Below are 25,641 nucleotides of genomic sequence, written 5' to 3' on the forward strand. Positions count from 1 at the left end.
TGGGCAGGAGGAGTTGTACGGCGAGGAACCTGTGCGTTTTTGTACCATATCTGCGACTTACTGCGATTTACGCATCTCGGCTGAGAGAACTCTGGTGCTGAAGGACCGCAGGAATTACCGCACACAGAATCGGCTCTGTTACGGAAACTCTCAGCCTGCAGTGCTACACTACGATTATTGATTGATTTTAATGCATTTGCATGCCAGGAAAGCTGAACAGCCCCGAGCAGCTGTGAGCATCCTGGAGCCTGCAATGGCCGGGCAGTAAGCAGGTGCAGGTCGGCTGTTGTCGGTGCGCGGTGCAGCATGGCTCCGTGCCGCAGGGGCCGCGACGGGCGGGAGCTTTGGCTCTTTCTGTCCGGATTCCTGCTCCTGTCCGTCTGGGGCTTTCAATCCGCCACAGCCAAGGTTTGCAACGACTACACGCGGCACAGTGCGGACACAGCTTGGTCCGCCAAGGACGTGCCTATTATGGTGTTGATGCCCATGAACGAGTCTGCACTGATGAGCAGTATCAGTCAGGGAATCGAACCCGCCGTGCAGCTCGCCATCAGGCACATACGTGAATCCCAGCAGTACTCTTTCTCTCTCATCACCAAAATCTACGACACTGAGGTAAATAGCTCTGCTCCTTTTGGCTTGCGGTGGGTGCCGTCCCAGCAGGATTTTGTCTTTGACAGCTTGGATTAATAGTCTATATGTGCACCTTTTGAAATCTGCAAACACATATCCAAGTGTTTTTTAAAACTAATAAGCTTCACATGTGTAAATGCGTTGAGGCATAATTTCAACTGCGCACATCTGATCTTGTGTGCGCACATTCAAATGTAATGTCAAAACTACAGGGCACCTACTACAGGGTATTTGCACACTTTCCTTTGAATATACACTTTGAAATAAGAGTTTTGATTAAAAAGTCTTTAAAAGGGCATTTGTTAAAGGAGCCCTGCTATTTTGGTTAGTAGCCAGCCTCATATGGTTAAGATTGGTCTGGATTTAAGTAAGGTTTTGGTGCTTGTAATACAATTCAAGTAAAAAATAATGGGATCTGTTTATTTAAGGACTTATTAATTCACATGAATGGAAATAATATGCATAATTTCAGAGACAGTTTTAGAGAACAGTAAGTATATTTGGAAAACTTAGTTTCATATTGCTTGGCACTGGCAACATAAACCTTCCACAACAATCAAGTATTATGTTTTATACTTTTCATTACACTGCGTTTTTATATGGCACTACATTATTACATAGTACATTATTTATCTTTTCTACCACTCATGCAGTCTAAAGGTTCATTGTAAATCATTTACAACTATTTTACTTATGTGACCACCAGTTAGTTTAATACACTGGCAGTGCTATCATAAAGAACAACAGAGTACTTGGGTTCTGTTTACACGTTTTATATTTTTAATAGCTTTACATCGTGTTTCTACATCTTGATCAATCCAGACCTGCATCAATATCAAACCCAACACTTGCTTACATGAAACTACACTACAAATTGTATTTTTAATCAATTGTCAGTTTTTATTCTTATATAGTCATCAGCAGAACTAAGCCTGACTTCCAGTTGATTGCATTTCCTTACACCTCAAGATGGCAGTCGTTTGTTGTTTTCTGTTTGGCCTCGACCTACAGGCACCTTCAAGGATAGGCTACAATAATTTGAGGGTAATAAATACAGCCTGTATTTCGAGACCCCAGAAACAGTGGTAGAAAAATACAGCTGCAGTATGTAAAATATTTGTCTTGAAAATGTATCAAATATAATATTCTGCAAAATGTTTATCAATTTAGCTGTAGTGCGATTAACAGCAGTCATTTTATAGTAACAGTCATAGTATAATAAATTACAGCATACTCATGTGTACTCAAAACTTATGGAAGTATACTCCTACATACTGAATAATAATATGTAGTTTGTAAATGTACTGTATAATAAATGGCAGTTTACTCACATGGGCTGTTTTTTTTATTACAGTACACCCACATATACTGTGCTATAAACTACAGTTTACTCACATGCTGAATAATAGACTACAATTTACTCACGTGGTATATAATAAAGTACATTATACCCACATCCACTCTGATACATTATACTGTTTATATTATGTTAAAATGTGCAACATTATTAGCATATATAGATGACTGTACCATGTTACGAGCAGTTGTATTCACTATGCCACTAGAATGCAAACCAGCAAGATAGTAATTTGATCTGGCATCATAAAATCGACATTAAGTGGGTGTTAAGTGGAATTTTATTTCAATTGTGGATCAGATAAAGCACAAAAATGTAAAGTACACCATGTCTCTGGGTATGAAATGAAGACCCCTACTTTGTGAGATAGGATGCAATGGCTAAATATCAAATAATTGATATTTTTAATGTATTACACATGCAACTGAGACTTGTTAGGAATTGTTAGATAAATGTTGTACCAAAGGCTTATTATACCCCAATTGTCAATGTAAAGATGTGCAAATTGCCTAGGTGTAAAGAATGTGTAAAAGTTAGCTCATTAAATCACTTGAATCGTCTAGTTTAAATTAAATAATTTTGCCATGGTTTTATATTTAACATTACATTAAAGGTCTAATAAGTAACTAAATATTTCAGCAAAACCTTAGATCAGAAAATGTGGACAATGTGGAAAATACAAATAAAAGCAAGAGTCTGTCATGGTACAGGGTTGTGTCAGTGCCCTTGGCAAAGGTAAAATTAGCAGCATTAAAACATTAAGATTTTAGAGCAACATATGCTGCCTTCAAGTCACAGGACATTCATGCTTTTTATTACAAGACAAAGCAAAACCACATGCTGCACATTACAAAGGCATGGCTGCTGAAGAAGAGAATACAGGTACTTGAGTGGTCTGCCTGCAGTTCTGACCTGTCCCTGATGGCGAATGTGTGGAGAATTTTGAAGCGAAAAAATGCGACAATGACAACTCCATACTGTTGCACATCTTAAGACATGTTTGTAAGAAGTAAAAGTAAATATAAGAAACACTGCATTTCTTTTTATTTGCATTTTCCAACTTTTTCTGATTTAAGTTTGTATAACTAAACACATTTTTGTTTCAGATTAAGATTGTTGTGTGGGAAACTGCAGACTATTACAGAGATCGCTCATTTCAGTTATTCTGCCCAGGGTTTCTCTATAATGTTGGTGTGGTAATTAGAATTGTAATGTTACAGCTGCTAAATGAGCTCGGCACTAAGCCATGTTAGGAATCATGTCCCTCTGTGTTGCCATTTTGGCCAGAAAATGGGGCACAGAGGCAGATGATTGATGATTAATGAGTCAGTTTCTCTTTATTGATGAAAACCTGCTGTGCATGAGTGACCCGCCACTTCAATCTGGATGATACACTTTGTGAGGTTATAGTGAACCCTGTCACCCAGTATTGTAGAAAAAGTGCAATTCAGGAGACCATCTCACACTTTTATTGCTTTATCTACTATCAGGTGACAAAATAACTTTATGCACTGGTTTACTCTGCTAAATGCAGTCATTTAAGACCTGCTTGAAGTAATTCATGTATGTTTGGATTTGATTCTTAGCCTCTAAGCATTAAAAGCAAGAACTGTTATTAAGAAGTGACTTTCTGCCACAGTTATTTCTACTAGTCTTCTACTTTTACTTCTCTTTCTCCTTCATTACTTAGCTAAAAGACTGAATATTTATTCCTGACTGTGTGATTTGTGTCTATAAGGGTGTGTGTTATCAAACATTAAAAAATAGCATTAGTGCATTTGTGGGATTAGTGCATTTTCATGAATGCATTAGAGCATTCTGTGCATTTTTAAAGGATGTCAAGTGCATTGTGGCATCAGTGCATTTTCAGTGAATGTCATGACTAAATTTTTAATGTCAATGCAGCCGTAGTCATTATAAATATTAAAGCACTTGCTCATGTGATGTTTTAGTTATTTTGTCTACCCTGGTATAATCTAAGTAACTAGATACAGTAAATATATAGGCATTTTTAGTTACTTCACAGCCAATTTCAGTGTAACATATGCATGGCAGGATTTAACATGGCAAATGTAAGTAATCATTCCCAGAGCATTTTTATCCCTTGATCCTCTCTCTGTGGAGCTGTAGGCAGGCTGAATCTGCTCAGCTGGGAATGGGTGCCACTGCATTAGGCTGATGCACATGGCTACATCCAGCGCAGACCTACTGGTGAGACGCAAATGATAGTAAGGACTGATAGTTTTGCCAGCTATATGATTTTAAATATTGTTAAAAAAAATAGACAGAAATAAGCATATTGTCATGGTTAATTCCAGATTGGTTGGTGTTATATACAGGTCTCAATGATGTAGGGAGGTAGCCAGGTGACTTGCAGTGCCTGGTTTTTTCAGTGTCTTAGAAGGTTTAAATTTCTACCCAGCTTTACTGTTCACACTTACTGAAGCTATTTTTTTGTTCTGACAATGCACTGTTAAATGTGGGCCCTCATAAAATCCAGATGTGTGTCTTCCCAAGCTATGTCCAATAAATTCAAATGCAACAGGTGGACTAGAATTCAAGAATGATTCAAGCAAACAGGATGCACCTGACAACAACTTGAAGCACCAGAGCAAAATATCTGAATATTTCTAAGTACATACATTTCAGAGTTTAATGAGTTTTTGATATTTCTTAAAAACATTAAAACTTAAGAACTTTAAAAACATTGATTGGCAAAACATTCCAGTTGCATTAATTCAAAATCAAATCCTCTGTTAGTTTCATTTAAAGCATTCCTGTGTTTAATCTGTGCCATGCTTTTGTTTTCAAAGTGGCAGGAGGTTGCTTTGTATTGTTTACTCTCTCCTAAGGTCTGAGCGTATGTGTGGTTATTGTTGAGAAACAAAATTAAAACTGTTCTTCCTGAACACAATAATCACACAAACAGCAATGTTTTAAAAAATAATTACAAAGGAAATCACAAACAATCCTTTAGGTTTTTGGTTTAGTTTAGTTACTGCAAGGCCCAAGCCACAGTTTGATTGGACTTATTGCTGTACCTAGACTCACTACTGACCCAACAACAATAAAACAATAAAAGTAAAATCATTCTCCTGCTCCTAGTAACTCTTGTGTAATCTCAGGTTTCACTATTATGTTCTACAATTATTGACTGCAGTCTATCTGTTTCTCTGCATGCTTTGTTAGCCCACTACAGTGTAGGTATTATTTAGGTGGTGGATCATTCTCAGCTCTGCAGTGACACTGACATGGTGGTGGTGTGTTAGTGTGTGTTGTGATGGCATGAGTGGATAAGACACAGCAGAGCTGCTGGAGTTTTTAAACACCTCACTGTCACTGCTGGACTGAGAATACTCCACCAATTAAAAATATCCAGCCAACAGCTGTGACCACTGATGAAGGTCTAGAAGATGACAAACTCAAACAGCAGCAATAAATGAGCGATCATATCTGACTTTACAACTGCAAGGTGGACCAACTAGGTAGGAGTGTCTAATAGAGTGGACAGTGAGTGGACACAGTATTTAAAAACTCCAGCAGCGCTGCTGTGTCTGATCCACTCATACCAGCACAACACACACTAACTACAGTCAGTAATTGTAGAACTACAAAGTGCTTCTATATGGTAAGTGGAGCTGATAAAATAAACAGTGAGTGTAGAAACAAAGAGGTGGTTTTAATGTTATGGCTAATCAGTGTATATATAGAGAACAGTAACAAATTGTCAACCGTACACTAAACTGGCATGCAAATTTGAATTTAAGAGCCAGGTATGGGTTTAAGAAGCCAAAGCCTTGCAATGTATTGCCATCCTATAGCCCCAAAAATTATTTAGGTATACTGCATTGCAAAAATATCTTTAGAAATGTTAAATAATATTTAAATTTATGCAGCTAGTTCCCTAGCAAACCCAATCCCCAGTATTAATATGCTCTTTAAGGAATAGACACTATTTTACATAGACAACTTCCCTTTGGCTTAATTAAAACATTTGTAATTTGCTTTGCAGAACAGCTTCATAAAATGTAAGATATACAAGCTCAATATATTTCTTTATTTTTTTTTAATGGTTGTTTAATAAATACATTGTGTTTACCTAGTCTTGGAACATATTGGAAGATTTGCAGATGTTTATGTCGACTAATATTTAATGCCTTCTTTACCCAATGAATATTTCTTTTTATCTGCCAGTTACAGCATCCAGTTAACTCTTGCTGTTTAACTAAAATGAATTAATAGTAACAATGAATAATTAACAAGACATATTCACCCAATCACACTCCTTTATGCCCAGCTTCAGAAGCAGGGCACATTTCCACATCCTAGCTTGCTTGAAGTGAACCAAAGACCCCAATTTCATGTGGACCAGAGATTACTACCTGAGACCACATCTGGATTAAAACACTTGTTTCCCACAGGCCCAAATGTACTGAAATTGAAGAACAACTTCAGTTCTAATACAAAAATGTGTTACATAAATGTCAAATAATTAATAGAAAGAATAGACTTTTGTGTCTCAAGACTTATCTGAGAAAAAGTAAGCTATTACATACAGTACATATGCACCAGACTGTTAAAGCAGTTGAAGCAGTTAAATCATATATGCTTACACAACTTGCATTTCTTACATCTGGCAAAGTATTTTATATTTATTTTACTGCATTTCCTTACCTCAATTTAGCTCAATATTTTTTTCCCTTCAGCTTAAACTACAATAAATGTTTGTCAGTGAATGTTGGGGGTGCTAATTGCTGACCTTTCTCTGACTCATTGCTATAGCCTTAAGTCTGAAAACTGATGTTCTGCTGCTACTCCCCTAACCTAGCTCTGCTCTGAGCATTCATTTACATCCTTTAAAATGAGGAACCCTGTTATTATTCTACAGACAAGCCGTTTAATGAGCGTACAATTATGTTTCCAGCTTAAACAGTGAACATCATGATTTAGAACTAAACTTTCAGTATGCAGATCTTCACCAAAGCGGCAGTACAAGATCGTAGGTTCTGAGATTAGTATTGACGAAAAGGGGCTCTTGCATGATGAAGCATCAATGGAACCTGATCCTAATTAATATTATTAAACTATAATGTGTAAAGATAATACGCTTTGTATTGATTAAGGTATTTAGGGTAATGTCAGAACATTTTTTGCAGATATGTTTAATGAATTTGACATCCACAGCTACATTTACAGGCTGTCTAATCACTTTACAACATTATTAAAAGCTATGTTTACATACAGTCTAGTCATGATTTTATATTAATATTGCTAGCTTTGTTTGTCTAACCATGATTTTGTAATAATATTGCTAGCTATGTTTGCATACAGTCTAATCATGATATAAAATATTGCTAGCTAAGTTCACATAAAGGCTAATCATTATTTTATATTAAAATTGGTAGCTACATTTACATTAAAGCAGCAAAAAGGGCAAAGCACAGATACACCTTCAGAGAAAGGTGTATGTAGTGATTCAAACATCTGTAAATCTACTGCAATCAGGTACTGTGTTTTACTCACAAGCCCAGCAAGACAAATTTAGCAGGGTGATTACTAGAACAAAAATAATATTAGTACATTTTAATTGATTGATTGTTATGCTGCCTAAAATCTGCCTAAAAGTGTATACAATATTGCTGTACAATCATTATAAATTAACTTTAACTTCAATTGTAGGTGGTAAATAAAGTCTACTTAAATTAAATAAAAGTATAAATCAATAAAATAGATTTGGACTATAGAAATGAGATAAAAATATGATGAAGCCAAGAAAAGTGGTTTTGGCTTGCATTAGTACTATAACTTGTCATTAAAAGGCAGTAGTATAAGTGCAATTTTGGACCACTGCATTGGGAAAATGTAAAAATAAAAAAATTCCACCCGTGCCACCTATTTAACCCAGTTCAAACTGGAAAAAAAATCTTTTAGGTTATACTAGCAAATTATGACTGCACCTGCACTAGAACTGAACTCGCTTTTGCCTAATAATTCCTACTGCTTTACTATATAATTATATGAAACAGCTCTTGGTTATTGACCTTCCTTCCTTAAAGTTCCTTCAAGTATTTTCTTAATAACCCCATTGCAGTTTAACTGGAAATTGTTTGTGAAGTATTGATACAAACATAATTTATTTGCATTGTTGATGAAAGCTCATACGTTCACTTGACGTTAGTGTACATTCCATAATGCCTATACACAATCTAACCATTGTTCTCTACCTCTCTGGAGTGCACTGACTTGAGAGGATTTATGTGGGACAGGGTGCTGTCATTAAAGATTGGTCAAATGCCATGTGAACAGTGTCTGTCTCCTGGTGCCAGAACAGAATAATAAGTGGAAAGTTTGCCCTTGTCAGTCCTTTAATTACATTAAATGCTGTGTAATTCCTGGACAGTAGTAAGGACCTGCTGCACAGCCTGTGTGTACGTGTGTGATAGAGAATGTGTCTGATTAAGGATAAAAAGCCCTGATGGTTAGAATTTCCATTACTGAAAGTTAAGTCTGGCATCATTTTAACATTTTAGCTACTGGTTATTTGTCGTAAATAATTGTAACGCCCCTTATATTTTTCTGCACATCATATACTTTGATTTGGACAGGACTACAGCTTTGAGTTCTTTGTTACCTAATTTTTGCATTTTTGTTGCTTAAGGTCCCATGATTTTTATGGCATGGGAAGTAGCATGAGAAGTTATACCATGGAAAGATTTTTAAATTACAGACAGTATTCTTTATATACAATTGGGACGTTTTGTAAAATGCAACAAGAAGAAGAATCAACACAGGAACTCTGGTTACAAAGACACAATGTTGTAATGCATGCAGAATGAGGCTTGGAGGCTTGGTGTTGTCTTGTTGAAATAAACTTCCTGGGAAAACACATCAACTTGATGGCACCATGTGTCTCTCTAAAATCCCAGTATACATCTTCACATAAATCACCTTCACACATATGAAGTACTTCTGAGCCCATGAAGGTAGCATGACAGTTTATCTGGCAGTGCCATATGAGGGCTTGGAAGTCATACTCATTCACCTTGCCCATCTATACATTCTCAGCCCAGCAGTGAAAGTGAGGTGTTTAAAAACTCCATCAGCATTGCTGTGTCTTATCCACTCATACCAGCACAACACACACTAACACACAACCACCATGTCAGTGTTACTGCAGTGCTGAAAATGACCCACTACCCAATCAATACCTGCACTGTAGTGGTCCTGGGAGAGTCCTGACCATTGAAGAACAGCATGAAAGGGGGCTAACAAAGCATGCAGAGAAACAGATGGACTACAGTCAGTAATTGTAGAACTACAAAGTGCCCCTATATGGTAAATGGAGCTGATAAAATGAACAGTGAGTGTAGAAACAAGGAGGTGGTTTTAATGTTATGGTATACACACACACACACACACACACACACACACACACACACACACACACATATATATATATATATATAGTTGCTTAGTTCTTAACTTGTGCCAGGAGAACACATGAGGCAAGAACTGCGTTTAGAATCACAAGTGTGTACCTGCCTGTGGGCTTTAGAAAACACCCTGGAAGAAAATTTAATTTCTTATAACCACTGCTTGCATTGTGCCTTTTGGCCCCAAGACAAAAGATATTGCTTATATATTTAATTTAGACTTACTTCCTGTTTTTTTTCAGAGTTAAATATTTATTTTATGGGTTTTTCCATAGGCCATTGAACATAAAACTAAACAAAGCAGTACTTAGCAGATAGACTGGCTCACAGAGTGAACAAGAGAACAAACCCTTCAGTGGTTGCAGACTATCTGGAGCCTGCTTTTTTGACTAAAAACATTTTCAGACTTGCTTGTGAACTGTTCTAATCTTCTGATCTATGTATTACCCATTAGCTGGTCAGTGTAGTATGTGCATTAAGACTAGAGCATCATTTAGTTTAGGTGAGATCACACCATTGCATCAGGGTTTGGCCTAGTGGGACTATTGCCTTAACATTGTTGTGTAGCATTTGATCTGTTTTCACACTATTAGATGAAGTCGCTTTATTGTTTTCCTCAGCGTCCTGTATAGGCATGCTAAAAAAAATTTCCCCAAAGATTAAACAAGCATAATCTGTTTTATTCAACGGCTGATTTTAATTTCCAGTTGTAGTCAATTTTATATAGTCTGCCTGGTCATGGGTAGCATTGTGCCCCTGTATAATAGGGACATAATGCATGCATATACCTAATTCTTGTCCAGTAGAAAATCTTCAGTTTACTTTTTTCCAGGTTACTTAAGCTATTAGTGCTATTATTTTGTCACAACCAAAGGAGGGCACCAGATGTTACACTGTACCTGAGATTGAACTTAATCAAGGCAGAACAATACTGAAGAATAAATGACAGGTCTTATTGTCAAACATCAGTACCTTACAAATGCTCTTGTAACTGAATGGGAAAATCTTGTAAAATACCTTTAATGACTGTGGAGACTGTAATAGCTGCAAGAGGGTGGGAGGGCAACTCCATATTAATGCCCATGGTATTGGAATAGCATTTTTACCATGTTTATGGTCAAGTGTCTATAAATGTTTGGTCATACAATGTATGCCATACGTATTGCTGGCTTTGCTGCTGTATATTGCCCAGTAACGTAAGTAAGTAATGAAAATTGTAACTGTGTGATGTACTGGCACACTGGCTAGGTTTTATTTCTTTATGCACATGATCTTTGGATCCCTTGTTGGTTTAAAGTGGTAGGTTATAGGATAATAAGTGGTGATATTCTTTACCACTTAGGTGGTGTTCTATCAGCCTGTATCTATAGAGTTTTTATGTTCTGAACAGATAAAAGTGAAAAGCTGAGTATTCTGTTGGTGTTATGGGTGATAAGTGTAAACTGATGGGTAGACATTTCAATTAAATCCATTTAAAATCAAATCCACAACACAATAATGTACACTAGTCAAGGGTTCTAACAATAATAACTGAATCCACTGTATTAACTTTGTTTTTTTTGCTATTTTATATATGCATTTTCTCCCCTTTTCTCCCAATTTAGCGTAGTCAATTTGTCTTCCACTGCTTTAGATTCCAGTCGTGTCCGAGGAGGGTATTTTTGCCTACCTCGCGCACCCTCCGACATGTGCGCAGTCCACTGACTCCTTCTTATTCGCCCACACAGTCGGTGTATTCGTGCGTGGAGATCTCCGTGCTCGTCCACTTTCTGTACAGCCGCCTCGGTCTAATAAGCAGGGTTCTTGCACAGTGTCGAAGATTTTTAGTCTGGTCTTTTCCCATATGGCAGACTTTTAATGGCCAATTTTTTTCTGCTGCAGGCATTGCCAATTATGCCTGCTAGGGGGCGCCCAGCCGACCAGTAGCACTGTATTAACATTTAAGGTGACTTGAGAGTTGCAATGATAATCTTTACATAATATGGGAGACTAAACATATAAAATATTAACTACCTCAATAGCACTAAAAAGTAGTTACAGCTTTACTACAAGTTGGAATCCTGTGAAAAGTGGTGATTACTGGGTGTACTTTTTATGGCTACTTAAGGGCACGTAATCCCACTGATTATATTATTATATTTTACCTTTGGCAGACACAGCTAATGATGCTACTTGAAAGTTTGGAAAAATGATCGTCATTGATATAAAAGTCAATCCTATAATATACCTAATGATATACACGTATAACAAGTTATACATAAAACTGTATTGACATTACCTCACAGCTGTAATACATTTTGATTGTAGATATACTCAGATCTCTATATTTTTGTATAATAAGAAATCTAATATGGAGTTTTTCTTCATATTCATAATGGCCTCTCATCTCCAGAGGCACAGCTCTTTCCTGCTGTGATGCTTATTGCGCTGTGTTGCAGAGGCTGCAGTTTAACATGATTGATAATCTGAATAAAACATGTCTGCTTGTGATGCTACTGGTAGATTAGAGATGAGAGCTGTCTGTCTTTCTAATTTAATAAACTATTTTTAGTAAGTGATTGTTTCTTCATAACTGCATGCACATTCAAAAATTCTACACCATCTGCTGAAAAAAGGATTGCTCCTCATACCTAATTTTAGTACTTTCTCATATGCACAGGCTAGCAGTCCAGAACTACAAAGCAGTTGCTTAGTTTAATGATTTGCAGTGTTTTCTACTTTACAGCAAACCATTACATTTGCAATGCAATTACACATCATCTTTAAAGAAAAAGTATGGCAGACATGGTGAGCAGCTTATACTTTTTATTTTCAGCCATCAAGTGCTTAAAAATATTGTTAATGCTTACTGGAACCTTGGAATCAAGTTCAGATTGTGACTGGTTTCTCTGTTTTAACCTGGTCTGGCCTGTGTTATTTTCTGCTGGTGCATATGTGAGCATTGCTTATCTTTTTCCTGTCTTGTTATCATGGCCAAACTGCATTGGATGGGTAAGATGCTCAGGCCCCTATGAGAGGACCCACATATGGATCCACGCTGGTCACAGGCAATGCCAGTTGGTAAAGTGGCTGCTCCACTCCTTTTATAGCTTTTCCTTTTTTTTACTGAGTTCCCTCCCTTTAATTTTTTTGAAAAGACCTCTGGTTGTCACACTGGTTGTCCTTCAAGCTGCAGACTTTTGATTTGATACTTCTTTAATACTATTATTATTTTGGCCATTTTGTACTTTTTTGTATTCCTTTTTGTTTGTGGCTTTTTAGCCATGATTGTGTTCTTCCTTGGTTGAACATCTTGCAATTGGGTTTATCTTTTTAATCTCACAGAGGTGGGGCTACATCTGACACCTCCATACCGAGACGTGACCTGCCCCATTACACATCTTGTGCAAGGTCTATCTTGTCAATACAATTTTCTGCTTTTAGTGGATGCTTTTATTCAAAGAAACGTACAGAACTGTGACAGTATACAATCTAAGCAACTGAGTGTTAAGGGTTTTGCTTAAGGGCCCATCTTCAAGCCTTAACGGGCTTAACAGGCTAGGTAACAGGCTTGCTGTTTAGGTGATGCAGTATGTTAATGCAGTTGTCCTACCATAACAATTTGGCCTTCATCTCTCAAAGTCACTGCCTATATCTGCTGCATTCAACATAGACTTTGAGTAACTACTATATGCATTTAATATAGCTCTGATTGTGACATGTACAATTAATATAAAAGAGGCATTTTCTCTTATACTAGACCTTATATTTTACTATCGAACTGCTAAAATAAAGTAAACAAACTTTTAAACTTGAGAGAGTGATAAATGACTATATAGTGATGAACACACTGACAAAGCTGATATGCCAATGATACTTAATTATAGAAAAGGTGAAAGTAAAAAGTGAAGGTAAGGGACCAGAAAGTTACCTTAATATAATAACTTTACGATTGATGATTTTACACTATCACTATTATGATAGTAGTATGGTAGAAGGACAGACTTTGATGTCTGTAAAATAGTTCATTTGAATGGAAAGCACACCCAAAACAATACCGCATGTAGACATTTAAAAATTCTTTTAACATGCATGATCAGTTACGCATAATTAATATATACAATACAATATACTGTTAATATTAACAATACATTGTATTGTACTAAACTGGTTAGTGTTTCCTCTACAGGTTTTTAATCCCATTTATCTGCACTTGTAGCCCATAGGCCAAGTTGTGATGTAGATAGGATTTGACCTTTATTACATCACGTTGGATTGCTATAATCCTCCTAACATTGCACTGCATACATTTGTTTTCTTTGTGGAGTGATGTCACCATTTATATGGAATACCCCCCTGGTTGTCACATGTATAAGGCTACAGAAAAAATTGAGCCAGGCTTAACAGTGAAAGCTATGAACCAAAACACAATTTCATACACATCTAATCATTTTAAGTGTTTGGCTCAGAGAACTAGCATACCACTGGAGTCATCCAGTACAATGCAATAGAACAAGGTTAGCACCAATTTAATCCATTTATTCATGTGCATGATTAAAATATTAATGCCACCAGTGGACACTAAAGTCTCTGTGCTGCGACCTGAGTCAGAAGAGTGGCATATTTTATTATGGTTGCCTGGCAGTGCTTTTGTAGGTCTGATGAATCTATTCCCCACTCTAGATTGAGTTCCTAGATGTCTGAAGTTCATTACATGATACCCAAGCATATGTCACATTTGTAAAAGACATTTTCTCTTTTTTTTTTATTACAGTTTTATCAATGCAGCTTCAACTTAATTTGAGCTGTGTCTTTAACCTGCAAAATATGGAGTAGGCAGACTTTCTGATTCGCAGGGATGTTTAGCTGATGTGTTATGAGTGAGCATATTACCATGTGCCCACACACTCCTCTAATTTTACCCGAGTGTAAGGTTTTGGAATGAACGGCTTTATCAGCTGAATACTTGCTTCTTGTTCATGTCCCTGATTTATGCCTACAATGAGGAAGATGAAACTAGGCAACAGGGTGAAGAATGAGTGCAGTGGAAGATTGGTTTGCTGGAGAGGTAACTACAATGCTCCTCACTCTCCATGTGCTCTCTTGGTCACATGTTGCCACAGAAGCGGTGAGGAAAGCACCACCCACTGGGACCCAGAGCCCACGCAGGGCTGTCAGGCTGGCACTCTCTCTGTCTTTCCTCCATCTTGCTCTGGTCTGTCCTTTTCCATTTCACACAGCTGCTCCAACCCAGCCCAAGTCAACCCAACCCCTCTTTTTATTTCTCTGGCTTTGGCAGTAAAAAGGGTGATGGTAATGCTACTAGGTACTTGAGTCTCAATGCTGTCATGGTGAGTGTGTCTGTGTGCGTGGGGGTTGTATTAAGAAGTAAGGTGGTCAATGTGACTGGCTGCATATATAGGGTCTGTGACTGTTTCATGGGTCTGGGTTTATTTCTTAGCTTAGATTGCTGATGTGTTTACATACACTTGGCGCTTTTCCATTGTACGGTAACATAAGCTACAGTATGTTTATAAATCTGTAGTCCCATATTTGGTATTTGTTCCAATTGCCGAATCACTCATACTGTACCTAAGTAAGCGACATGATGGTGCAGTGGATAGCACTTGTGCCTCACAGCAAAAAATGACCTGGGTTCAATTCGCTGGCCGATAGGCCAAGGTCCTTTCTATGTGGAGTTTGCATGATCTCTCGGTGTCCGCATGGGTTTCCTCCAGGTGCTCTGGCTTCCTCCCACAAGTCCAAAGACATGCAGTCAGGTTAACTAGAGCTACTAAAAAGTGTGAATGTGTGTGTATGTCTGCCCCTGTGACACATCAGGGGAGTTCCATGCTTTTTGCCCAGTGATTTAGACCAGGATAAAGTGGTGGTAAAACGGACAATAAAGTCATGAATTAAGTACCCATTCTAAATTAAGTTGGTCAGTGAAAACACTGTAGGCATAGCCTATTGTTACATCAACAGAGTCTGCTAGTTCATGCATGTTAGTCTTGTCAAACTTAACATTATATAACTAAACACTACAGAGTGAAAATAATTGTATTTTTGCTTCCAGGACCTTACCATTGCTCACTGTTAATGGGGACACCTACCTCCAGGTTGTGCTATTATCAATTGTGTGTTTGCATTTAATTTTTATTGTGGTCACATTACATTTATATAAAAGACAAATAACTAGTAACATTTACTCTCAAATAGGTATTTCTTAATGGGTTACAAGGTAGATTATAATATATTGAAGTATATATGTGGGCATGAATCCCACTTTATTTCTTATTTAGGTGTAGTCAGTTTTGGCTTGATCACACAGACACTATGGCACAGTTTGTCTGCTATGATCTAATAAGCTGTCATGCCTCTAAGGTTGGTTCCCCTTTTCCATGGGCTGTTGTGCTGCACTAATATCCCCTGAGAGAGGGGCAGTCAATGACGTGAATATCACAGGAGGTTATGGGGGAGGAGTGTAAGCTATTCTCATTCTGCCCAAACCTCTGTTACTTTTGGCCAACTCTATTCATTGAGTGCCCTCTTCACCCAGACAGCAGAATATATTTTAAGCTTGATTCATGCAAACGTTTTGCTTTTATGCTTTCTATAGTGCAAAGCACCACTTTGTACCTTTTAGATTCACTGGCATCATCTTCGGGTGGGCGTTTGAATTTTTTTAGGTGGGCAACAACCAAAACGTTGCATTTCCTAAATAGTATATGTAAACAAGGACATAATTCTGGTTTAATTCTGAAAAGGGTGCAAAAGGAATACAATTACAAAATCCAATTTTAGGGGGTTCGGAAACACTCCATGCTGAAAGATTTACCTAGCTAACTAAATAAAAGTAATCTTGTAAGCCTTCTGTAAATGTTTTATACCTATTCATTAAGCCAACTCCAGTGACTAGCAACAAATCAGCTATAGCTAGCCTGGAGCTGGCTAACAAGCTGGCCAATCACTAAACCAGTGGTTACCAAGTGAGCTGGGACTTAAAAGAAACGTGCAACCTCAAGACTACTATACAAGATTGCCAACTTTCTAGAACCAAACAAACGAATGAAGAATTAAAGGTTATGAATAGTTTTACTTGGATTGCTCAGAGCAGGTAGCTACAAACAAGTTTAGCAGTTCAGTTAATTAAAGTTGCTACCGCATGTGTGAAAAAGGGATCAGGTTTGGGGATCAGAGTTGTAAGGTCCAGCAAAAATAACTTCAAGTCTGAATAAAACCCTACCTTCAGAAGCTGAAACTAGCCTAAATTATAAGACCTTTGATGAAAATAAACTATAAATATCAAAAGAACTACTACTCTTAAATCTTACTTTGTTTAAATGTATACTTTTTGTAACAAATGGTATTATTTGTTGATGCATGCTCAATAATCCAGGTACACAAATCCACAAAGTTGAATCAGTTCATCTGGACACAAGTTTGTTGTAGAGATACGTTTCGTCACTCAATCCGAATGACTTCTTTAGTCTTCAGACTGAAGAAGTCATTCGGATTGAGTGACGAAACGTATCTCTACAACAAACTTGTGTCCAGATGAACTGATTCAACTTTGTGAAAATGGTATTATTATTATTATTAGAATTGTTATTCTATCGTTATATTAATAATAATATTATTATTTTAGATTCCAGTCAAGTACAATTAATAGTACCATGATTAACACTAAAAGAACTGAATTTGACTTGTACATACTCTCTTCTCCCCTCTGATCCCCTGTTAACAATTTTATCTTTCTTTTCCTTTATGATTTCTACTTCAAATTTTAGGTTTCATGAAGAGCTATATTAAACTTTCGGACAGTCCTTTCCAACTGCTTTCTATTTACATTTTAGGCGTTTAGCAGACGCTTTTATCCAAAGCGACTTACAGTAGTGTGACAAAACATTGTCTAAACAACTGAGGGTTAAAGGCCTTGCTCAAGGACCCAACAGTGGCAACCTGGCAGTGGGGGGGCTGGAACCAGAGACCTTTCAATTACTAGTCCAGTACCTTACCCCGCTAGACTACAACTGCCCTTTCTATTGATACTAAAGCTCAAGCATACATACAATTTTCACTGTTTGCTGTTTTATGTTCTGTCTTCAACTCCTCCTCTGTCCTGACTTTTCAGGACACCTCTCTAAATATTTATTTGTGCTCTCTTCCTCATCTTCCTCAGCAAGTGCTAAGTAGTTATTCATTTTCATTTTGTAGTGTTGTGAAAGCTTTTCTGCAGCCACATTAAAAATAAAAAAAAGACAGACAAATCACACCCCACACTTTACATTTTTTACAAGTAATTGTATTTTCAAACAAGCTCAGTTTGGCAGGAAAACTGTGAACACTCACACATTCAAAACGACCAATAGGACGCAGTGCATTTTTGATGACCACTGACAAAATAAAAAAAAACTATAAACGCTTTTATTGAATGGGCATATGATTCTTTTGGATGGCAATCTCTAACCTTGGGTGTCCAATGCCCACTTTAGCCCATTCATAGACACAACACTGCTTAGTTATTCATTCTGTTAAAAGTCCTCTATTTAAAATTAACACTGTACTTAACAACACCCCTCTACATTTGGTTTTTTGCAATTTACTGTTTACTTTGTTTTAGTGTTGTGGGTGTACAAATAATAAAAAAAAATTTTTCCTGCAGATCTGGGGTATATCCTAGTTCACGGAGGCACTATGTCAAGGGTGTTTTCCCACTCTCTGCTAATTGATTCTGGGTGGTAGGATAAACCATGGGCAGGATTTTAATAACAGGTTCTATTTTACTAAACATTGTAATTTATCATTATTTTGGTATCATTTTAAATTAGACTGCAGCATAGTGCCACATATATGCAGCAGGTAGTATGAGTGCCAAACAGATATAGGGTCCTGAAGACCTGGACTCAAATTTACTGCCTACTATAAATCGTGTAAATTCTTAGAATAAATCATTTACTGAAAAAGAGTTATTACCAACATAAATGTTTCACCTGTGCCCAGATAAGTCTATTTTGTGCAGGCACATGACTGTTCACAAGCAGTTAGTACAATACTGAAAAGTAATGAGTTTTATTTTAAATAAATAATATAGGTTGTCAATTGACCTAGAAGTTTGTTACTTCACATACTGTATGTATGCATGGAACATTTTGGATTTATAATGTATAGATCATGCAGACACGTCAATATTAAAAATACCTCTAAATTTTAGGTGTTATTCAGGATCATTAGGCAGGTATTGTTTTGTATATGCTCTCAGTTTTGTTGTTCATGTAAATACACCTGTAAGCAGAGTGCTGCCTTGGCCACCAATAAAAATCTAGAAAATTAACAAATAACAGATTCTTTGTCTAACTGTGTTTTACCAATTGGGGTTTGTACATAGATAGGTACCTTCCTTGGGCAAGGCAGAGGTACATGCCAGTCACAAAAAACAGAGGATCAACTGGCACTTGTGCTGCAGGCTGAAAGAACTGTAGCCAATCATAGGCTGTTGCTAGATATTTGATCAATGTTTATCTTATCATTAACATTAACTGTCGTCATAATAGTTTTATAAACAGTACATGGCTTGGAGCAAATGCACTCAGATTCAGATACTGGTAGCAGCTTAAAGGTGATAAGAAATGATGAAAGAGTTCAAATCAATGAATGTGGGCAGAAGAAGGAAGTCCCCTGAGTCTTATTCAGTCCAGATTAAAAGTGCAAGACCTGGGGTAAAAACACAGTGTGTGTGTATATGCGCACACACACACACACACACACACACACACACACACACACACACACACACACACACACACACACACAGAGAGAGAGAGAAGGAGAAAATCTTTACAGATATTGCTATACAGACCTGTTTTGTTTCATATTTTCTTAAAATATTTTCCTTTATATACTTAATCTTTTAAATGCTTAGGCCATACTGTAACTGCTGTAACGGTCACGCCAATAAAGCTCTTTAAATTGATTTGAAAGTAAGGCTGTGTGTGTGACAGTTTGTGTGGGGGGTTTGCGTTTTTATGTGCCCAAGATGGTGTTGCCCTTTTAAAAAGACATGAAGTGTTGGCATAAGGCCAAATTGAGTAAACCAGAACAGTATTATTTCATAATGTGGGTTTTTAAAAAATTTATTCATGAGTTTATTAGTTACATTAATTAAATGTTTTTATTTTTTTTATTACTGAAGCTTAACTAAATAATCCTCTGCTGTATCCAGGTCAGGGTTGCGGAGGGTCTGATTTATTAGGCGAAATGCAGGAAACTGGTCACCAATCCCACACACACACACACTCACACACACACACACACACACACAGCTCAAACTGGCCTGACTGGAAGCAGACCGGAGCACTTGAAGGAAACCCACATTGACACAGGATACTGTGTGCAAACTCCCTTCTTGCCAAGAGGTATTACTAGGGCAGTTGTAGCCGAGCAGTTTAGTTACTGGACTAGTAATCAGAAGGTTGCTGGTTCAAACCTCACCACTGCCAAGTTGCCAGTGTTTGGCCCTTAAGCAAGACCCTCAACCCTCAATTGCTTAAACTGTAATTCTCTCTGGATAAAAGCATCTACTAAATGCCGAAAATATAAATGTAAATGCATTAGCACTATTCCACTGTGTGCCCAAATTGGCAATATTTCAAGACTTAATTGGTTTTGTTTTTTTGTTTAAGTCTAATTAGTTTGTTAATTATAAGTCTAATTTGAAGTTAGTTCAGTTAAGACTAAGTCTGGCATGACACCTAAGTGAATCCAGCTAAAAATGGTTTAGGATGGTAGATTAGGTAAGCCGGCTGTGACATGTATGAAGGGCTAAGAGTTTGGCTTGTGTTAATACATGCTACTAGTTAGAAAAGAGTCAATATTTGATAGTGCTAAAACAATTGTATTTTGTGGTGTGTTTGTGAGCTGAGTGCATGTGCGCTGGCTTCCATTTGTGCGACTGGGTGCATGTGAGAAAATCAGCGTCTTCTTAGTACGTGGAATGTGTGAATGGGCGGCCTGGCTAGGGGCAGGGGAGTAACTGTTCAGCCATTGTAATTGTGTAATTGTTTACCAGTAAGTTGGAAAACCAGCAGAAAAAAAGCATATCTAAGATTAGTCTTCACAAGCATCCTTAGACCTTGTCGTTTAGAAAAACACTGCAAATATGACTTTCGACTGCTCTGTAACCATGGAAACAGTTCTTGACTTGAGGAGAAAAATAGTGTTTTATTCAAAGGACGCTCACACACACACACACACACACACACACACACACACACACACACAACACTCATGTAACAAGTCATGCCAACAAATAAAATTTTGTTGTATTGCCTTTTTTCTTATCAGTAATCTAATTTGGGCCTTGATTACTTATACATGCTTCAGGTTTGCCTGCAGTTGAACCTTGAAACAGGTATTCTGTTGCCATGGCAATTATGAGCGACTAGGATGTTGGCTAATGCTGTTATCTCAGACCTGACAAATGTGCTGCATTATGGCTCATTTTGTGCCATAATGATGAAACAAGTGGCAGGTTGGCAGGGTGATCCCTCCTTAATCATTATTCATCTGTCTTTATTCCTGAGATTGAAACACAGATTTCTCTTCTATCTCAGCAGTAGTTAGCAAAAGTCAGTCTGGTTTATTGATTAAGCTGAGATTGTTAAAGGGCAGAGAAGAGAATCAGGTAAGTTGAACGGCCTCTAACCTGTAGATGATGGTGGATTGTTGTGAACTAGGCAGGCAGTCATTCAAAGAGAGGGAAAGAAAGAAAAAAAAGTGAGAGACATGCAACATTTCTCTGTACTCGCTGTACCTGCAAGGCTGTGCCCGTGCCCACGCTCTTCCTCCCACATTATCATTTTAGCACATGCAACGCTAAATTCTCTCTTCCTTCTCACCCCCTCCTCGGTCTTTCTCTCTCTCTTGCTCTTTCTCTAGATATAGCCTTCTCTTCCGAACTCCCTCTTTCAGCCTCTTTCCTTTTCTGGATATTCCCACCTCTGCTGTCCCTGCCTAACAGGAACCTTCTAAATGATTTTACTTCAGGCATTGCATGCCCTAGCGTTATGCTTTGTAATAAAATACAAATGCTGGAACCCAGTTTAACACAAAACACATTGTTGGGATTGTTTTAGTATCATTACTTATATTAAAGTGTAATGTGACAGCAACAAAAAAGGGCTTGGCTATTAAAACACATAAATGGTAAAAGTAAATTAAAACACTAAGGTAGAAATTAAATACTCTAGGTGGACAAAATTATTGACCCACGTTTTATTATTATTATTATTTTGTTTATCCCGCCCCCTTTTTCCCCCAAATAGCATATCCAATTACCCAATTGCATTATGCTTCCTCTCTACTGATGTTGATCTCCCCTCTGACTGAGAAGAGTCGAGACTGACACATGCCCCCTCCGACATGTGTGCAGTAGCCGACTGCGTCTTTTCACCTGCACAAGGCGAGTTCATATGTGGATCAGCTTTGTGTACAGAGAGTCACATCCTGATCAATGCATTATCCCTCGTCTCTGTGCAGGCGCCATCAATCAGCCAGCAGAGGTCGTAATTGCATCAGTAATGAGGAATCCCCATCCGGCTCCCACCCTGTAACAGCAAATCATAGCACAGCTAAGATTCTAAATGACGAGATCGAAATGTCAGCTCTGGTGTGCTAGCATGTTTTACCGCTGCGCCACCTGAGCGCCTTTGGCCCACGTTTTTTTAAATTATTAAATTCATGTGTTTCGGTCAGAACACTTGCTAACTGGTGTAATGAATTACTTACTTCCAACTTTGCAGCAACAGCATGACTGTACCACTGTGCACAAAGCAAGGTCTATAAAAAACATGAAGAAAAGCCTTTTTTTTTTTTTTTAAAGAAACAGTGGCCTTCACAAAACCTTGAACAGCTTTGGCATGAACTGGAACATCAATTGATGCTTTCTTGACCATCAGTGTCCAACCATACAAATGCTCTTTTGACTGAATGGGCACACATTCCAACAGGCATACTTCAAAGTTTTGTTTTTAGAAGAGAAGAGCTATTGCTGTTGCTGTTGTTATAGATGAAAATGTCACATAGAGGTCATTCTATTTTAATACCATTTGTCATGAAATCTACCTTTAAAAGGGTTACATAGCTATTCCTAAGACTCTGGGACTTCAGTGAACCACAGTGAGAGCTATTAGTCACAAATAGAGACAGTTGGAATAGTGGCCAAGGAGTCAGGAGTCCAGGAGTGGCCAAAATTAGACAGCATAACAATTAATTTAGGCATTACTGACTACAATTATTTCACCCAAAAGTGTTTTATACATATTAATACACATTTGTTTTGTACTTTCGGCCTTCTGAAGTAGTGTTTTTTTTTTTTTTTTTACTTTACAATGGACGTTGTCTTAAAGCAACTTAACAGATTCCAGAATAAAAACCTATATTTACAGTCAATATACAGTTAGGGCTCGTCTGTGGTTTGGACAGTCTGGTGATCTCATGTTCTTTCCCACACACTGACCTTTTTTTATATGTTGGGGCATCTGGCTGTGCTGAGTTTGGCCCTCTAGGATTGGGACTGTCCTCTCTGGCTTGAGACAAAGGCACAGAGCTTGGGGGATTGTTAGAAATTCGGCATACAGGAGTCAGGAGTAGAGTAGTTTATTAACACATACAGATGTATGGGCGCAGCTTGGAAGACCAACAGAATCTAACTAAACATATTTTGGGAAGACTTTATCTACACAAGAAATGAGGGGAGGAATTAAGGAAAAGAGGAGGAGATTAAGGGGAAAATGAAATGGGAATAAAGGGTACTAGAACAAAGATTGGGGAAGTGTGATAAAAGGGTGTTGATTTTATAGTGGGTAAAACAGGATACAGGATGAAAGGATCAAACAGTAGGGTTCATTTCAATAAATGAAAAGGTGTGAGGAGACAGGATTTAGGGGTATGTTTGTAGATGGGAAAAGGGAGTAGATGAGGGGTGAATCTCTCAGGATCATGGTTATAGAGATCTGTGGTGATCAGGGATGTAGGGTTGCTATAATTCTGTGTTTCTCACAGAATCACTCAGGTTTGTTGAAGGTAGGGGAGGTGGACACTGATGTTCCAGGAGAGCCCTCATGTTATGTTATGTTTTGTTCAGTTCATTTCAAGTGCATTTTTTTACTGCTTTTTAAAAACATCTTCTGATCTCCCTTTTTATCCCTACCTGATCTTGGGCTTGCATTTTTGGTATGTTTCTGTTCCCCTCCCACCACTGTGCATGGTGCTTGGCTGCAGGGAGTGAAGTATGCTGATTTGTGCTGAAGAGAAGAGAATTCAATGTGTTCCTAAACTTTAGAATTTTTAGCTTATTATTATCAGAAGAAAATCCACCAGTCTCAGCTTAGTTCCTAGCGGATGTGGCTGCATGGTGGTTCAGTGGGTAGCACTGGGCTGGATCCCCAGGTGGGGCGGTCCGTGTCCTTTCTGTATGGAGTTTGCATGTTCTCCCTGTGTCTGCGTGGGTTTACTCCAGGAGCTCCGGTTTCCTCCCACATTCCAAAGACATGAGAGTGAGCTAAACTGGAGATACAAAATTGTCTGGGACTGTGTTTGACATTAAACTTCTGAACTAATGTATCTTGTGTAATGAGTAACTACCTGTTCTGTGATAAATGTAACCAAAGTGTGTAAAACATGATGCTAAAATCTTAATAAATCAATAAATAAATCCATGTGAATGCATATTCACCTACTAGAAGACAGAGCATTTCATCGTACATGCTTGTTTTATCTACAGTGAGTGCTATGAGAGAATACTTGCATAAAGTAAGTTGTTTTCCCCCCAGATGGTGTGCTGGTTAAACACTGCTGTACAAGCAAAACTATGCTGCATAAATCAGATCCCTCGTGGGCAGTACCATGTGCTTTTCCCTGACAAGAGTTGTAAGGGGACGCAGTTAGCCAGATTCCTAAAGGGAGAAAGAAACAGGATGTAAGTGGTCACATCTATGAAACGTGATACCAATTTAGTAAGGTAACAAATGTAAAGAAGTTCTTTCTCATACAAGTACTACTTTAAACCTTAAGCCTTCTTCACAGAACTGTGCACAGGAAGAATTTGCAGGCCTCTGCATTGGTGACAAATAATTGATTAAGTGAACCTGCCAGAGGAGAATAGGTTCCCCTTTACTGAGTTGTGGTCCCTGTTTTTGTTATTGCTTTTTCTTAGGAAGTCTTACTTTGTCACTGTCACTCTTGAGTTGCTCTGTTGGGTGTTCTATCACTGCGGCTACTTTCTATTCTATTCTATTGAATTTCAGCGTCTGGGTCCCAGGTATGATATGATTAATTTGCCTTCTGGAATTTTTTAGAAGAAATCGATTGCAATTAAAAAACAAATATATCCAGTTGACCAAAGGTCTGCTTTGAGATGGACAGACACCATGTCAGGAGTGTATTTTACAGGACATGCTCTGGATCTACCATGATTCTTATCAGGATTTAAATAAATACTAAATATGATAAAAAATAAATGAGGTCATTAAAAAAAATAAACAAATCATCAGCTTAAAAAATAGAACATCACACTACTGAAAACAAACACTTACTTCAATAACAAGTATCCTAGTCTTGTTATTCATCACATTATCACCCAAATTATTAATAAATTATCAATATAATTGTCAGTCTGACAGGGACCTTGGGGATTAACTGACATAAACTGACTACAATACTTCCATCTTCCATTTATGCAGATTAGCTCTGTATGGCTTTTGGAAGAGCAAGCTATACATACCTGTTGGAATATGCAGCTCAGATTTAACCTAGGTCTTTAACTTTTTCATCATTTTAGGACCCCTACCGCAATATTCCATGCTGTACAAAATCACTGTTGATGCTAAAAATGCTGCAACCTAACTGTCTTCAACCAAATCCTGCACCTATCTTTATCTTATTCTCCTGCCCCTCATATGCAACTCCTTATGAATATACCTTGTTTTCAATACCTTAATTTCTCATAAACATTTGAACACTGGATCCTAAGGCTCTCTTAATCTGTCTTAAGGGGTTCTTCTTGATGTGGATATCTTTGTTATTGTGTTGGAGTGAAAAATAGCAGCACTTAAACATTACTTAATTTAATCAACTGTGTTTTACTGTGTGTAATGTTGACTATATAAAGCCAGCTAGATAGAAAATGCTACTTGAAAGTGAGGCTGCAAAGGAGAGTTAAAGCAAGGTCATTGTTTGCTT

At 37.7% G+C, this 25,641-nt stretch overlaps 1 protein-coding gene across 1 annotated transcript in view; it reads left to right on the plus strand.

The window, feature by feature from the left end:
* Positions 1-306: 306 nt before the first annotated feature.
* gabbr2 (gamma-aminobutyric acid (GABA) B receptor, 2) overlaps positions 307-25,641 on the plus strand; it is a 217,885-nt gene continuing 192,550 nt past the window's right edge. The window contains exon 1 of the mRNA XM_062990702.1: positions 307-615. Within this exon, the coding sequence (XP_062846772.1) occupies positions 307-615 (309 nt within the window). The remainder of the gene's footprint in view (positions 616-25,641) is intronic.

The sequence above is a fragment of the Trichomycterus rosablanca genome, chromosome 2 (genome assembly GCF_030014385.1).
Source record: "Trichomycterus rosablanca isolate fTriRos1 chromosome 2, fTriRos1.hap1, whole genome shotgun sequence".
In the NCBI taxonomy this organism is placed as follows: Eukaryota; Metazoa; Chordata; class Actinopteri; order Siluriformes; family Trichomycteridae; genus Trichomycterus; species Trichomycterus rosablanca.